Here is a 17,024-nt window from a genome sequence, read left to right as displayed (position 1 = left end):
AACTTGACAGATATGTTCCTGTGCAGAGCATAAATAGTGTTGTTTCTTTGAAGTTGATCAAAGATTCAAAAGGTCAACATCTTATGTGATATATGACATTGAAACCTTTAATAGAAATATTTTTTCTCAGGAACTACTTGACAAGGATTTCTGAAATTTGGATTCAGGGTTTATATAAGTAAGTTACACCGTGTGATGCGTTTTCAGATTCACCACTCAACAACTTCCTGTTTACCGAACACTTGTATTATTTTACACATGATAGCCAAGTTGAAAATTTTAGTCACATTTTTCTCAGGAACTACTTGACAAGGATTTCTGAAATTTAGTTTCAGGGTTTATATAAGTCAGCTATACCGTGTGATGCGTTTTCAGACTCATCACTCAACAAGTTCCTGTTAACCGAAATATTTCGGCGGGGGTATCATCAGTAGTTCACAGTTTTACTTGTTTTTTTTCATTTCTTTCAAGAACAGATTTAGTGAAATGAAAACAATACATTCAAAAATGTTTATTTACTGTACTAACCACATGTTCTTACTCTGGTTCTGATTTTAAAGAAAATACAGCTTGATGTGGCAAAAAAGGGGGATCCATTGGTACGATTCAATGAGCTCCTCAACCACTGAACATAATGTGACCATATTTGATAGATATTTATCTGTGCTTTTCCTTGTGCAGGGCCTAAACAAGTGTTTATACATAAATTAAAACATTACTAAATATGTATTCCTATGAACACTTAGGGAGATACCATATGATTTTTATGGGGGGGGGCTACTAGGATGAAATTTGAAAAAAAGGCAGGAGTTTTGAGTAAAAAAAAAAGGCAGGATGAGCAACTGTGCAAAAAAAAAAGGCAGGATGACAATTTATGTAAAAAAAGTCAGGATAAAGTAATAAAAAAAAAGGCAGGACTGAATAGAGTGAAAAATAAAAAGGCAGGACAGAGATTACAACTAAAAAAAAATGCAGGACAAAATTTTTCATCCTAGCCCCCCATAAAAATCAAATAGTAGCTCCCTTACAGTCCTATATTCTTTAAATACTCATATTTTGGCATTGCACAAGGTCAGGTTTTTCTCAAACTCTTTCTGACATCTTTACACTGATTTATTAATTAGTTGTAATTGGCTTTCATTCAGTAGCCTAGATAACTCTAAGATCAGTATTTTGTGTCTTTAGTATTTGTTTTAGTTTTTTTTTGTGCTTTGTGTCAATCTGATGGGTACATGTAACAAGAATTTGACCTCATTTTCAGGATTTAATGATAAAATGTATAATGTTGATTTGTTGACTTCAGTTATTATCAGAAATAGCAGAAGTTCATTTCTAGGGAAAGTGTTCAAGCTGTACTATATAGCTGGGCAATCACACTGTCCCCTTTATCAGTGGAAAGCGATATAGGTGGTCCTCCCAAATCTCGTTTTTATACGACTGCAAAATGTTTGCTGTCTTATTATGGTAGGACATCGTCGTCCAAAGACATTTGTTTCCAGACAATAACTTTAGTATACCGGTAAGTATATGGATCTCAATGAAATTGTACCACAAGGTTCAATACCTCAAAAGAAAGGTTGGGATTGATTTTGGGGTATGGCCCAAACCATTTAGGAATGACGGGCCAAAATGGGCCCAAAAAACAATGATTTTCTGGTGTCCGGACGATAACTTGAGACGAGTATAAGTCTATGGTTCTCTATAAAATTGTACCACAAGGTTTCATACCAGAAAAGGGAGGTTGGAATTGATTTTGGGGGTTATGGCCCTAACTATTTAGGAAATAAAGGGCCAAAAACAATACTTTTCTAATCTGGACCAATTTCAATGGGGTTTAATTCACAGTCTTGAATTCTTGAGGTTCTTTAATATGCTGAACCTTGTATTCAGATTTGGATTTTGGGCCCCAATTTGAAATTTGTCCACATTGAGGTCCAAAGGGTCCAAAACTAAACTTTGTTTCATCAAAAATTGAATTATTGGGGTTCTTTAATATGCCATATCTGACCCTGTATTTTAATTTTGGATTTGTGGCCCCGTTATCAAATTGGTCCACATTGAGGTCCAAAGGATTCAAAATTAAACTTTGTTTGCTTTCATCAAAAATTGAATTCTTGGTTTTTTTGATATGCTGAATCTAGCCATGTATTTAGATATTGGACCGTAATAGACATGTTGATTTTTAATTTCAAATTTTTAAGTGCTTATACCACATTCATTCTGTGTCAGAAACCTATGATATGTCAAATATTTAATCAAAATCAAAATTCAGAGTTTTATCAAGCTTGAATGTTGAGTCCATACTTGCCCTAATTGTTCAGGGTTCAACCTCTGCGGTCGTATCAAGATGCGCCGTGCGCAGCATTTTATTCAACTATGAAATCATGGGTAGAAATAATATCATCAAACAAATAGCTGTTAACTAGTCTCTTGAGTTTATTAATTATCAGTTTGCTGAAAATAAAGTGAGCCGATTTAGTGTAGTGGATTTCTAATTGCCAATTATTTAAAACTTCATTTTCAACATCAGAAAATGATATAAAATTTTATAAAAGAATACATTGGTACCATCAGGGACTTTCTATACTAACTGTTAGTATAGACTGTCCTCATAAGATTGCGCAAAGGCAAATTAGACCTATAAAATTATATCAAATCCACCATGACTGAAAATCGTCTTTATAGATATAGTGTTTTTTTTCTTCAAAATACAGTCATAAGTGCTTCCTTTTTTAAATCGATCGTTGCGTCTCACTTATAAACTGCACCAAGGGAGCTATGTACTGTGATGTAGGGTGGGAGGTGGAATATTTTCTGGTGGGTTTGAACCTACCCCCACTGAAAAATGGTCATTTTCAGTCTATTTTTCGATGTTAATACGACCTTGAGAGGTGAACATTGACCAAACTTTATTACCTTGTAGTTACAGCAGTACATCTATACTGACTGGAAGTAAACGTGACTTGAGTGTCTTGCTGGGGATTTATTATTGGCAAGCAAGGTCTACCTAAATGTCCGTTTTTACAGAGTTCTGATAAAACAGTGACCTAGATTTTACAGACCAGATTTGTTTTGGCCATATTATACCTCCTTGCGTTCCTGTACCACCTATGCATGTATTTATGACAATAGTTAATACCTACAGCCCATACAAGTAACGTAGTGGCCATCAAAAGACTCCCCCCCTACCTGATTTTGGCTACTTTTTTGAACCCTAAAAAGGCCATTAAAGTTGTCATATTTTCATAAAAACACATCTGGGAAAAGTTTATGCACCATGAATTGCATGGTTGAACTCCCTGCTGTCCAGGCAGTTCATCTGGGGTAGTTCTCAAAAATAATGGAGGGTCATACGGGCAACCAAAGAATGGCTGTTGCAATCACGACTTACAGGCGGGATTGGGGGCGAAGGTGTTAATGTTCAGTGGCAAACATTTCATGCGTATCCCATTAAAGAGATGTGCAAGTGTTATCTAACATGCAAAGAGCTTGACATTCATTCTGTATACGCGAGGTACTAAGTTAAACAACCCTCCTCCAACCTGACGTGGCTGCTAATTTATACACCCCAGACCATTATCCAATGTAATATAACCGTCAAGATCATACTCAGGATTGATGATATTCGAAATTGAATTGAAGAATACAATAATTTTTCCTCTTTTATTTCAAAATTGATGGTACATTTTGCTAATTTTGCTTAAAATGGTAATGTCTGCAGAATTTCTGTGCAACCTTAAAAAAAATTTTAAAAACTGATTTCTGAAAATTTGTAAATTTGTAACATACATACATACTTAAACTTAATATAATAGAATGTTTATTCCTATTAAAGTCTTGAATTCTTTCATCCAGTGTTCATAACGTGTACTGTATAGGTGTCAGACCACCAATTAAAAGTCCCTATCTGTTCAACCAAAATGTGCTATTTTCACAGCTTTCTGAATATTTTACCTTAAGTTTAACTTCATAGAAACCAGATATATCCTGAATTGTACATGTATCAGCTTTCTACATGCCAATTTTCAACATACCTTTGAAATCATATAAGAAAGAAGAGGCCTCCCGAATAGAGGTACCACTAAAAATAACCCCTGGTTTTCTGGAAATCTTAAATTAGTATACTATGGAGTGCATTAATCCTCAATGTTGAATGCAAACTCATAGACAAGTAAATTTTGGCTCAAAATGGTCTTAATATATTTCTCTTTCACAAAAAGTTTCATTTCTGCCAATTTGTTGTTTAGTTTAAGTAAACAATGACATCAAATGCACTATTTTTTGTCTGAGTAGGCCTACTTTCACATACGTTCTAAATTGGAGGGAGTAATTGGTGGTCTGACACCTAAAGAGCCAAAAAAATTGATCAGAAATCTTTTGTTTTTCTTTATTCTTAATCCTTAGTCAATTTGTAGTTAAAAACATCCTATTTGAGCATAATGCGACTTATATTACAAATTTCACAGCTCAATTTAAACTGACTGTAATGTATGATTTTTTTAGAAAATACTTGAAAATTTCATTTTGGACTACAGGAACATAAACTTTCAATATCAAGATCAGTTTTTGTTTATTTTTCCTTGTTTGTTCTACTGCTTTAAAGACTTTCCACAATTTTTGCAATGAGTTTAGTAAAAAATCCAAGGTATTGAAGAGTCAAGGAATATTGACCCCCCTTTTTTTCACCTGGTGTTAGTAATGGGACTATTAATTGATCAAAAGTGCAGTCATGGTCATTTAATGGTTTTATTTACTATCAGTCAATAAAATTTAAGATATAAAAATTTTATTTGAGATAATAAATGGGATTTTTGTGAGTTTATGCAGTGTTTACATCAGGCTATGTTATCTGTCAAATACATGGTATGACACAATGATATAAGGGGTAAAAATCAAATAATTTCATTAAATCTTCATGACAACAATTTTTGTTGGGTAGTAAACAACCTATGTTTTCATGTTTAACACCACAGAAACAACTTACTGTGCATTTATAACAATTTTGGACACTTTTTTATATGAAAGCATATTGTCAGGTTGGGAAAAGCTAAAAATAGCACAAATTCAGGTTTAGGGCTCTTAATTTGCAATATGTGACTTTTTGACCCCAAAAAGATTGAAATGTGGCTACTATCATTTCAAATGATCAGTTAAGACAAAAAAATCAATTGTTTTCTGATTTTGGGGTTTCACCGCATTTCGCTTTAAAGGTGTCAGACCACCAATCAATAGTCCAAATCTGTTCAACCATAATTTGCAATTTTCACAGCTTTCTAAATATTAGACCTTAAGTTTAACTTCATAGAAACCAGGTATATCCTGAATTGTACATGTATCAGCTTTCTACATGCCAATTTTCAACATACCTTTAAAATCATATAAGAAAGAAGAGGCCTCCCGAATAGAGGTACCACTAAAAATAACCCCTGGTTTTCTGGAAATCTTAAATTAGTATACTTATGGAGTGCATTAATCCTCAATGTTGAATGCAAACTCATAGACAAGTAAATTTTGGCTCAAAATGGTCTTAATATATTTCTCTTTCACCAAAAGTTTCATTTCTGCCAATTTGTTGGTTAGTTTAAGTAAACAATGACATCAAATGCACTATTTTTTGTCCGAGTAGGCCTACTTTCACATACGTTCTAAATTGGAGGGAGTAATTGGTGGTCTGACACCTATATGGATGCACAAGTTTATCTTGTGAACTTTTTAATGGCATTTTTCACAATGAACTCTGAAACTAAACGTAAATTGTATTAAGAAGTGACTTTTCTATTCTTACAATTTTTCTAAGGTAATAATTGTAGTTTTTAAATTGATAAATAATACCAAAATTTGATTTCTTAACATTAAAACCATCATAACTCCTGACATTGTTATAATATGGCATCTATGATCTACTGTTCATTAACACATCGATGGTCAAACATTATTTTCAACTGAGAGCAAATTAAGTTATAGCGTGCTTTGCATACATTATCTCTACCCAGAGTGCATTGCAAAAAATTAGGCCACAGATTTTTGTTAATTTTAATAGAAATCTCGCTCAAATCCCGTCTCAATCACAGTTGGAAGTGCGGGGACATCGTGATCGCCTTACTATATAGCGGGTTGAACACTTACCCTAGTAATGGACTTCTGGTAATAGTAATTTGGTATGTACAATCATTATTCCATATTCCTCCGGTAAACTTTCATGGTTCCGTGACTCACAGTAAGTCTTTGTTGTTAAGTCAGTCGTTGTTAAGGGCTTATGTTTGATTATGATATTAAATGGCAGTAGCTCACACCGACCCTTTGATCAGATGAGCTGTAAGGTTGTAAAGTGTATTGAATATCATTAACTATTTTCACGATGAAGAAATTTGTCTATTTAGATCATTGTAATATTAATCTATTTAATATTATAGTATCCTTTTTCTACCATTTTTAAGCATCTGGAGGACAGCTGGCAGATATTTCTATGAAGGAGCAACAAAATGAAGAAACTGTTACTGAAGATAAACTGAAATCGTTAATGGATGATGTCACAAACAAAATGGTGGCGTTTTCTCATAAAACGAAAAGTCATGGACAATTCATAATAGAGACAAGTGTTGATTATAACCAGCAATCCGAGGATTCACAAACAGATGTCAGTATGAAATCTAAAAATATAGAAGAAGAGGGCGAACCTTCAACTGTGGCATGCAATAATCAATTAATAAAGGAGACTTTAACCCACATTTCAAACGAGAATGAATGTTGAATTCCCTTCATAGTTTATTGAATGCAGCCAACATGTTGGAACTTTAATAATAACTATTAAGTATTATATTCATTAGAAACCCAGAATTATACTTTAACATCAGTTCTTTTATTGAATTGGTCTTATTGGAACTAATATTACAGAATAGCCAATGAAAACAATTTTCAATATTTATTCCTGTTGGTGTAAACAGTAAAGAATATTTGATCATTTGGGGAAACATATTTTGGTATACAGAACGGTGGGTATAATGTTTTCATCATGTCAACTTGATCACCCTTCATGTTTTGTCAGCTCTTCTTTAAATTTAAATGAAGATGTTCACTCATGTAATCCATAGTTGAGCTAAGAAAATCAGAACATTTCTGAAATGGAGAACAATGTTTGGGTAGAGAAGACTTGTAAAAATATCTCATATTAATTATTTTCTTTAAATTTGTATGAAGGTTTCTGCTCATCAAACCTTGGATGAGTTTGATAATAAAAAAATCTACAAAAGTTAAAAAATATTCAGAGGGGGTCTTGTAAAGTATAAAGTCTTGTGGCCATGATAGTGCCTTCATTTTTTATCAGATCTTCTTCAGAGTTGAATGTAGGTTTTTACTCATCAACACCTCCAATGAGTTCAATAACATAAACAATCGATATCAGGGTTGCTTGCAAATATATACCATTTGAATACTTGAAGTCTAAGAAATTTTAATGTTTGATTTGCCTACATTTAGGAAAACACAAACATAATATTTAATTTATAAAATACCAACCACATGAAATCGGTCAGAAACAACACGAACAATCGCATAACAAATTTTAAGATTCCAGTAAGATTTGCAAACTTTCTTGGATTGAACAACTAAAGACAGTATATTCCATCTGTCTGCATGGTTATAGCATTGGACAAGGGAACATATATAACACTTCCTCTACAGACACCAGTAATATTGTTGATAAAAGACAATATTATAATAGGTGGCATGGCAAAAGTATTAATCAAAATCAAAATCAATTAAACATTATATAAATTATACTTGATGAATTCTTATCTGTATTTAAAAACAATGGTAGTTATTATGCAAACTTCCAATGGGGACTAACTGTGCACCACTTATTGCGGACCTGTTTCTGTATTGTTATGAGTTACAATTTATGGCTAAAATCAGCAAAGACCCATCGAAACAACATCTGATACAAAAATTTAATAACACTTTTAGATATTTGGATGATATATTGGATCTCAATAATGACGACTTCAGTATGTACACTAAAGAGATTTATCCTGCTGAACTGACTTTAAATAAAGCTAATACTAACAATGAACACTGCCCTTTCCTATATCTTTCACGGGAAGCTTAATACCAAAATTTACGATAAAAAGAGATGATTTTTCATTTCTTATTGTTGATTATCCATTTTTAGATGGTGACGTTCCCTTTTCACCATCTAAATTTGTTTTTGCTACAAATTTGTGGAAACCAATTATATTTCAAGCAAAACCTTGAAATGAATGCAGAAATTACAGAGACATTTCATTTTAGTGGCGACAATGGAGATATCAACTTCAAAAGTCAAAAATTAGTCTTAAGATAAGTCACTTTCAAATTGGTCATCAGACAAGAATTTGATTAAAAAACTGAAAATCAAAGTCATTTTATACGTTTCTTTTGTGGTTGAGTATATGAATATAGGTATTGATTTCAATAAATTATTTAGTATATTTAATGACTATTCAAGGGTCCTTGGTGGCGGAGTGGTTAAGTAGTTCAACTACTGTATCATTGTCCTGTCAACACTGAGGTTGCAAGTTTGAACCACGCACGTGGTAGGTGGGTGCGTTGGACAACTATTGTGATAGACCAGGATTTTCAGCTTTCCTGCTGAAGGTCTTGGTTCTCTCTGGGCACTTCGGCTTCACCAGCCAATAAAAAATGACAGCTACGATATATAGATATATATATTTTTAGTTTAAAGTACAACTTGGTACATGTACATTAAATACAATATATGACAATTATAAACATATGTATATAGTTAATGAACATGTTTATTTATACCAACCAGCCTATAGAGGCTTATGATGCACTGTTGTTTACGTAGTTTACGAAATATTATTAAAATAAATTTCAAGTTCATATTAATCCTTATTATATCTGAGGCTTAAATATTCTGATATTGTTTCAATATATCAGTTGTGTTTAATAATATGAAAATAAAGATGAAAGTATCTAAATAATATTGGTTTGATAACGTAAGGGTTGTAAATGCAGTGGTGTAGCCACTGTAAAATAATTGTAAGCAGATGGTCGGGGGCCGCAGCCCCCCAAAAGCTGAACGATTATAGTAAAATTCTTATTGAAGAAAAATATTAAATAAATTTTTTTGTAAGCACATGCTTACAATGCTACACTGGTGCTACATCACTGAAATGGAAAAGCAGGAGGATAAGAGTTGCCTCCCTCTTTTCGTATCCACATTTTTATCATGATTTGTAATAAAAGATAAAAGATTTGTATCACCTAGATTTGACTTAATTGTGACAGTTGTATAGTTGATCTATACAAAAAAATCATTTATCACATCTACTGAGCCAGCAAAATAGTATGCTGGTCGGGGGCCGCAGCCCCCCAAAAGCTGAACGATTATAGTAAAATTCTTATTGAAGAAAAATATTAAATAAATTTTTTTGTAAGCACATGCTTACAATGCTACACTGGTGCTACATCACTGAAATGGAAAAGCAGGAGGATAAGAGTTGCCTCCCTCTTTTCGTATCAACATTTTTATCATGATTTGTAATAAAAGATAAAAGATTTGTATCACCTAGATTTGACTTAATTGTGACAGTTGTATAGTTGATCTATACAAAAAATCATTTATCACATCTACTGAGCCAGCAAAATAGTATGTTAACACCATAGTTAATTTTTGACAAAATATAATAGAGAATATACATGCATACATATATATATCTGATACTAATTTTCACAATTAGTACACCACAATCATATGTAACAATGAATAGGTCCTGCATTGTACACTGTAGCATGTTAGAAAATATAAATAAATGACCACAGTTTGTATATATGTGCTGTTTGCCTTTTTATCTTGGTGTACATTTGGGTAATGTCCCTTTGGCACAATTCAAATTTTGGCGTCTGCATCTCATTTGGGTTTATTGTGTCTGCTTTTTGTCGAGCGTTCGATTTTTGTCGAAAAAGCGAGACATAGTGATCCTACATTCCTTCGGCGGCGGCGTCCACAAATATTCACTCTGTGGTTAAAGTTTTTGAAATTTTAATAACTTTCTTAAACTATAATAATGAAAAAAAAGGAAGGATTTGTTTATAGGCGAGTGACATTTTTCAAAAAGATGCTTAGTTAACTACTTTAATGCGCCCACCTAACATACGGCTATATTACATATCATTCGAAAGCTTATTATCTGTACTTTCTGTTTTGCCCGGTCGTCAATAATTCTTACGGTACATTTTTTGTTAAATCAAGGTCAAAGGTCAAGAATGAACATTCCTAAATTTCACAAGTATTGAACAAAATGCTCATTGCTGGTTCTTGTATGATATTTTCTTTTCTAAAAATTATATGAAAATGATAGAACAGATTACAAGAATTCAGAATCAAATGCACATTAAAAAATTAATTGCGCTATATTTACAGAAAATTGCAATTTTTAAAAAATCCTTCAAAAATGATAAAATTGCTCTAAAAGCAAAACATTTCTTTAGGTATCAATATTTATATGTCAAAAATAAAACAAATTTGTCGTTCATAGGTAAAGGGATTTTTTCGTCATTTTTAACTGCAATTAATATAATATATTGGCAAGGAATCAGCCTTCTAATGAAGCTTTTGCAGTTGCACCATTTGCAAATAAGGATCATTTTGCTTTTCATTGTTAAGATAACACATCGATTGTTGTCAATATCAGGAGAAAATAGTTTACCATAATTATTTTAAAAAAGAGCTTAAGGGATATACATGGTATAAACAGTAAAAATATTTTTTTCGATGTCGAAAGTGGAAGACATATATATATTGAGAAGTTTATTCTCGTTCAATATTCGAAGAAATACTGTTTGCACCACGCGCTTTACAATCACAAACCTGGCTTTATTTTGTTAGCATATTATTACATACTTATTTAGTATATTAGTTGTTTTATCAAATATGACTGAAAATTGATATTATGGAAGATTGAATACCCTTCCCGACCAACGTCAATCACCACCGGTTAAAGGTAGTGTTCGTACATTTCGGTCTAGTGTTTTGAGGACTTGTTTGTCTATCCTACTTTTATCGCTTTGTTCATGGTGTTATATGTGTGTTTAACAAATGTAGGAATAATCTTGTCCCTGCGCCCATTTGTTTTTGTTCATTCTATTCATTTGTCCATCCATTATTCTAAAAAAAAAAATGTAATGAGCAATACTCCTACATCGCTTGGTAAATTTTAGTGAAGTTCAATGTTTTAAAGTGCACAAATGGAGATTGTACATGAAGGGATTTTACTCATGATAACACATTCAAATATTGTTAAAAAGCTAGGAATTCAAATTCACCATTACAGTCCTACTTTTAAGTTATCTCATTTTTAACGCTTGTTTTTCTCACATTTAAACATATCATTTTGTATGTTTTTGTATGTCAAATAATGATGCCAGGTCAACAACAGAGGGCTTAACGCAGCAATATGAAAAGCGCTATGTTTTGTCAGAGGTTGCCTACTTTTACATATCGTTCTTGGTGGTGATTGGTTGAATTGTTGGTGTGACACCTACACAGTAATATCTTTCTTTATAGCTATGAATTCTACATGTAATAATTTAACTATATATGAAGTCTTATTATAACTATAATTATTGCGAATTGCTAGAATTTCCATATCAAAAGACATAGACTGTAAGTTAATGTAAAATAAACTCATTATAGATACCAGGCTTTAAATGTCGTACGCCATTCGCGGGGGTCCTTTTTCTTTTGACGATCAATGCTTTTGAATGGGAATATATGGTTGGAACCCCCCCCCCTTTAAAAATGGCTCGATCCGCCCCTGATTGAGGACTCAAATTCCGAAAGGTTTTGCCAAATACAGCTAAGGATATATTCCTGGTAGTAAATCCGTAGTATTTCAAAAAACATTTGATGGAAATTTAGATTTGCTTTATTTTTTTTGTTATTTTCAACAGTGGGATACGGTCTAAGTGTTGAAGAAAAACAAAACTTTGATAAAAGGATGCATAACTATTATCAAGGAATTGTATATTTAAAAGGAATGGAAACGCGGCTCGAGATCAATCGGGACTCCTGCGGAGCGATAATCCATGTCTGATTCGGTCGGAAGTATGATGAATAATATAAAGAATCATGACGGAGGTCCATTCCCTGTCATATATGTCGGTCATCTAAATTCACTGGGTCATCTTGTTTGAAAAGCTATAAAGGAGAGAGAAAAAACCAAGCCAAGAATAAACTACTATTCCATGTAAAAGCTATGGCCTTAGGTATCATTTTAATTATATTTCGGACATATGTTTGCAATAAATGTTTATGAAAAGTCTTATTAAACTAGACCTTGGTCTTGAAATTTGCTAGAGTATCATCCGGATTACAAAACAAAAAATACAGTGTTTTGATTTTTTTTCTAAATGCTCGACAACCATGAAAGGCAAAACAAAATAGTTGATATCATTATGAAGCTGAAACTGTATTCTAGAACTTTGCCTTTTTTTATGTTTCTGGTAAAATTTCTGAATTTTCTACGATTTTTCCAAAATTTCAGTTTCATTATTCTGTCAAAACGTGTCTTTCAATCTGGCAGTGTAATACGATTTTTTTTAAATGTTGAAAAGTAGAAGGAACAAATTGACAACTTGATATATCATTTTAAAGAAGAAACTGTATGAGTTGTTTTGATTGGCTGTGTAACTAGTAAGAAGCGTGATTGCAGTAATATCATGATTTCAAAAACTTCTTTAGCACTAAATGAAATATATTATTTGGTTTTATGGTGATTAGCAATTTAATCACAGACGAATATTTTGGTTTTCACTCATTTTTATCATTTTCACTGGAATTTTTGGAAAAAGCACTATTTATTAAAAATATGTGATTTATATTTTAAAGTGCGTTTGATAATTGACTAATAGTCTTTGTTCTAAACGTTTTTTATATTTCCATATATGATTTAATTACTTAGAAGACAAAATATGCAAAAATTCTGACATCTTGTAAAATAAGAAATAATTTTGTCCGTCCTTGACCTTTCATCGTGATTTGACAGAAATTGCACCGTACGAATATTTGACGACCGGACAAAAAAGATAGTACAGATGGTATGCTTTCGAATGATATATGATTTAGCCGTATGTTAGATGGGTGCATTGAAAATGAAATTTAACGGTCAATGTCATTGTCATTCGACTAACAGTCTCACTATACAAATCCTTGAAAAAAATAAATAAATGTTATATGAATCAATTTTTGTCGCAGAAAGCTCGACATAGGGATAGGGATCCGGCAGCAGCGGCGGCGGCGTTAACTAACTTCTTAAAAGCTTTATATTTTAGAAGCTAGAAGAGCTGGATGCTTCATACTTTGTATATAGATGCCTTATGTTACGAAGTTTACGTCTTTCATATGTCCATTGTCCTTGACCTCATTTTCATGGTTCAGTGACTACTTGAAATAAAAGTCAACATTTTTTGTAATGTTAATTTCTTTCTTATCATGAGTAATAGGATAACTATATTTAGTATGTGCGTACCTTGCAAGGTCCTCATGCCCGTCAGACAATTTTCATTTGACCTCGACCTCGTTTATGGATTAGTGAACAAGGTTAAGTTTTCGTGGTCAAGTCCGTATATCAGATACTATAAGCTGTAGGTCTACTATATTAGGTATATGGAATGATTGTAAGGTGTACATGTCCAACTGGTAGGTGTTATCTGACCTTGACCTCATTTTCATGGTTCAGTGGTCAAAGTTAAGTTTTTGAGTTTTAGTCTTTTTTTCTAAATTTTATTAAATTTTAAACCTAGTACCTTTTGTTAGCTATTATTCGTGTGTTTCTTTGTCCTATATGTTCTCCCATTTATTTGTATTGTAGTCATGTCATGTAATGTTGTCATTTTAATGTTATATTTAACATTGCCATAAAAGCGGGAGGTTTGGCATGCTACAAAACCAGGTTCAACCCACCATTTTTTTCTTAAAATGTCCTGTACCAAGTCAGGAAAATGGCCATTGTTACATTATAGTTCGTTTCTGTGTGTGTTACATTTTAATGTTGTGTTTTTGTTGTGTCGTTGTTCTACTCTTATATTTGATGCGTTTCCCTCAGTTTTAGTTTGTAACCCGGATTTGTTTTTATCTCTATCGATTTATGAGTTTCGAACAGCGGTATACTAATGTTGCCTTTATTTCTAATACTATATGTAATAGGTCAACTATATTTGGTGTGTGGAAATATTTTATGCTGTTTACATGTCAGTCTCACAGGTTTTATTTGACCTTAACCTCATTTTCACGGTTCATTTCTCAGTGTTAAGTTTTTGTGTTTTGGTCTGTAAGTAAGAGATCAACTATATTTGTTGTATGGAAGGATTGTAAGGTGTATATGTCAGTCTGGCAGGTAACATCTGACCTTGACCTCATTTTCATGGTTCATTGGTCAATGTTAAGTTTTAATGGTTAATTTTGTTTCTTAGATAGTTTAAGCAATAGGTCAACTTTACTTAATGCATACATTGATTATAAGGTGTACATGTCTGTCTGGCATGGTTCATCTGACCTTGACCTAATTTTCATGGTTCATTGGTCAATGTTAAGTTTTCTTGGTTAAGACTGTTTCTTAGAAACTATAAGCAATAGGTCAACTATGTTTGGTTTATTGAATGATTGTAAAGGTGTACATGTATTTCTCGTTTGGTTTATCTGACCTTGACCTCATTTTCTTGGATCATGTTAAGTTTATGTGTTACTTGTAGTAAAGCTTTATATTTAGGACTATCAACATAAAATCAATGGTTAGTAAAGAAGGCGAGACATTTCAGCGTGTGCACTCTTGTTATTAATATACAGTATTTTCTTTTCTATTTTCCATGTTGTTTAGAAAATCTAAAAGTGCATCCCATTTTTAAACCAGGAGTTCTAAATGGTGCAGTTGAAATCACCACTTCGTAGGTTTTACGGACGCCCTCGCGGGTTGGTTGACCGTTATGGAATATCCGTTTCACAGATGATATCGGATATGTTCCTTATGTCGTAACTACAATCCCGTTCCCTTTTCTAGAATGTGACCTACCGAATTAGACTATTTACCGACTTTCTAATAACATGAGCAACACGACGGGTGCCACATGTGGAGCAGGATCTGCTTACCCTTCCGGAGCACCTGAGATCACCCCCAGTTTTTGGTGGGGTTCGTCTTGCTGTTGTTCCCCTATTTGTGACATTTTTACTTATTGTGTCTGTTTGTTTTGTTCACACATCGTTGTCAATATAATGGAATTCGATGCGACTGTCATACCAGTGAGAGGTTTAGCTAGCTTTAAAACCAGGTTTAATCCACCGTTTTCTACATAAGAAAATGCCTGTACCAAATCAGGAATATGACAGTTGTTATCCATTCGTTCGATGTGTTTGAGCTTTTGATTTTGCCATTTAATTAGGGATTTTCCTTTTTGAATTTTCCTCGGAGTTCAGTGTTTTTGTGATTTTACTTTTTATCTTTTTTAACTGGGTTTTCCGAAGGAAAAATACAGTTATTAATTTGGTAAACATTTTCCGTGCAATATAAACCGTTCAACCAAAGCTTTTCAAATTTTGATATGTTTATACTAATGACAAAATGGAGGTCAAGTTCGATATAGACGATTTTCACTTGTACCGTTCAGGAGTTATGGTCCCTGATATTTTTGAAAATGGCTTTTTATGTAGTTTCCTTTCAATAACTTATGAACCCTTCTACCAATGGTTTTCAAATTATAACATGTTGTTACTGATGACAAAATGGAGGTCAAGTTCAATATTGACGATTTTCACTCTTCCCGTTCAGTAGAATTGGTCCTTGATCTATTGGAAAATGTCACTTTATGTCGTCTACGTGCAATTACTTATGAACCACTTGACCAATGCTTTTGAAGTTTTGATATGTTGTTACTGATTTTATTGTCTCGCCTTGACGGAGTCAAAAAGCGAGACATAGGTATGCTGTTTCCGGCGTCGGCGACGACGACGACGACGGCGGCGGCGGCGGCGTCAACAATGTAGTATTAGTTTGTGATAAGGTCTAGTTCATGGTGAACCACTAGTGGTAGGTCAATGATATTTGGTATGCAGTTGTATTAGCATTGGCACACCTCATTACCATGGAGATTATTTGGCCCCGCCCCCTCAGTCAAGGTCTGTTGACTTTGAAACTTTGCTTAGTTTACATGTATTAGTTTGTGGTTAGGTCAGTTTATGGGGAACCACTAGTGGTAGGTCAATGATATTTGGTATGCAGTTGTATAAGCATTGGCATATCTCATTTCCATGGAGATTATTTGGCCCCGCCCCCTCATTCATGGTATATTGACTTTGAAACTTTTGATTAGTTTACATGTATAAGTTTGTGATTAGGTCAGTTTAAGATGAACCACTAATGTTAAGTCAATGATATTCGGTATGCAGTTGTATAAGCATTAGCACATCTCATTTCCATGGAGAATATTGGGTCTTTACCCCTCAGTCATAGTCTATTGACTTTGAAACTTTTGCTTAGTTTACATGTATAAGTTTGTGATTAGGTCAGTTTAAGATGAACCACTAACGTTAGGTCAATGATATTAGGTATGCAAATGTATTGGCATTTGCAATTAAATTCATCATAGATACCAGGATTGAAATTTTATATTTACGCCAGACGCGCGTTTCGTCTACAAAAGACTCATCAGTGACGCTCGAATAAAAAATGTTAAAAAGGCCAAATAAATTACGAAGTTGAAGAGCATTGAGGACCAAAAATTCCTAAAAGTTTTGCCAAATACAGCTAAGGTAATCTATTCCTGAGGTAGAAAAGCCTTAGTATTTCAAAAATTCAAAGTTTTGTTAACAGTTAATTTATAATAATGAACATATCAATGATAACTCAAGTCAACACAGACGTGCTGACTACTGGGCTGGTGATACCCTCGGGGAATTAAAACTCCACCAGCAGTGGCATCGACCCAGTGGTTGTTAATAAACTCATCATAGATACCAGGATTGAAATTTTATA

The 17,024-nt window shown here is 33.2% G+C and overlaps 1 protein-coding gene across 1 annotated transcript in view; it reads left to right on the top strand.

The window, feature by feature from the left end:
- The window catches only part of LOC127701234 (coiled-coil domain-containing protein 149-like), a 312,275-nt gene extending 302,443 nt beyond the window's left edge, over positions 1 to 9,832 (top strand). The window contains exon 12 of the mRNA XM_052205059.1: positions 6,438 to 9,832. Coding sequence (XP_052061019.1) covers positions 6,438 to 6,751 — 314 coding nt within the window. The 3' untranslated portion in view covers positions 6,752 to 9,832. The remainder of the gene's footprint in view (positions 1 to 6,437) is intronic.
- The last annotated feature ends 7,192 nt before the right edge of the window (positions 9,833 to 17,024 follow it).

Source organism: Mytilus californianus, unplaced genomic scaffold (assembly GCF_021869535.1).
Source record: "Mytilus californianus isolate M0D057914Y unplaced genomic scaffold, xbMytCali1.0.p SCAF_5, whole genome shotgun sequence".
Classification (NCBI taxonomy): domain Eukaryota; kingdom Metazoa; phylum Mollusca; class Bivalvia; order Mytilida; family Mytilidae; genus Mytilus; species Mytilus californianus.
Note: the sequence above shows the minus strand (reverse complement) of the source record. Positions and strands in the feature narration are given on the sequence as shown.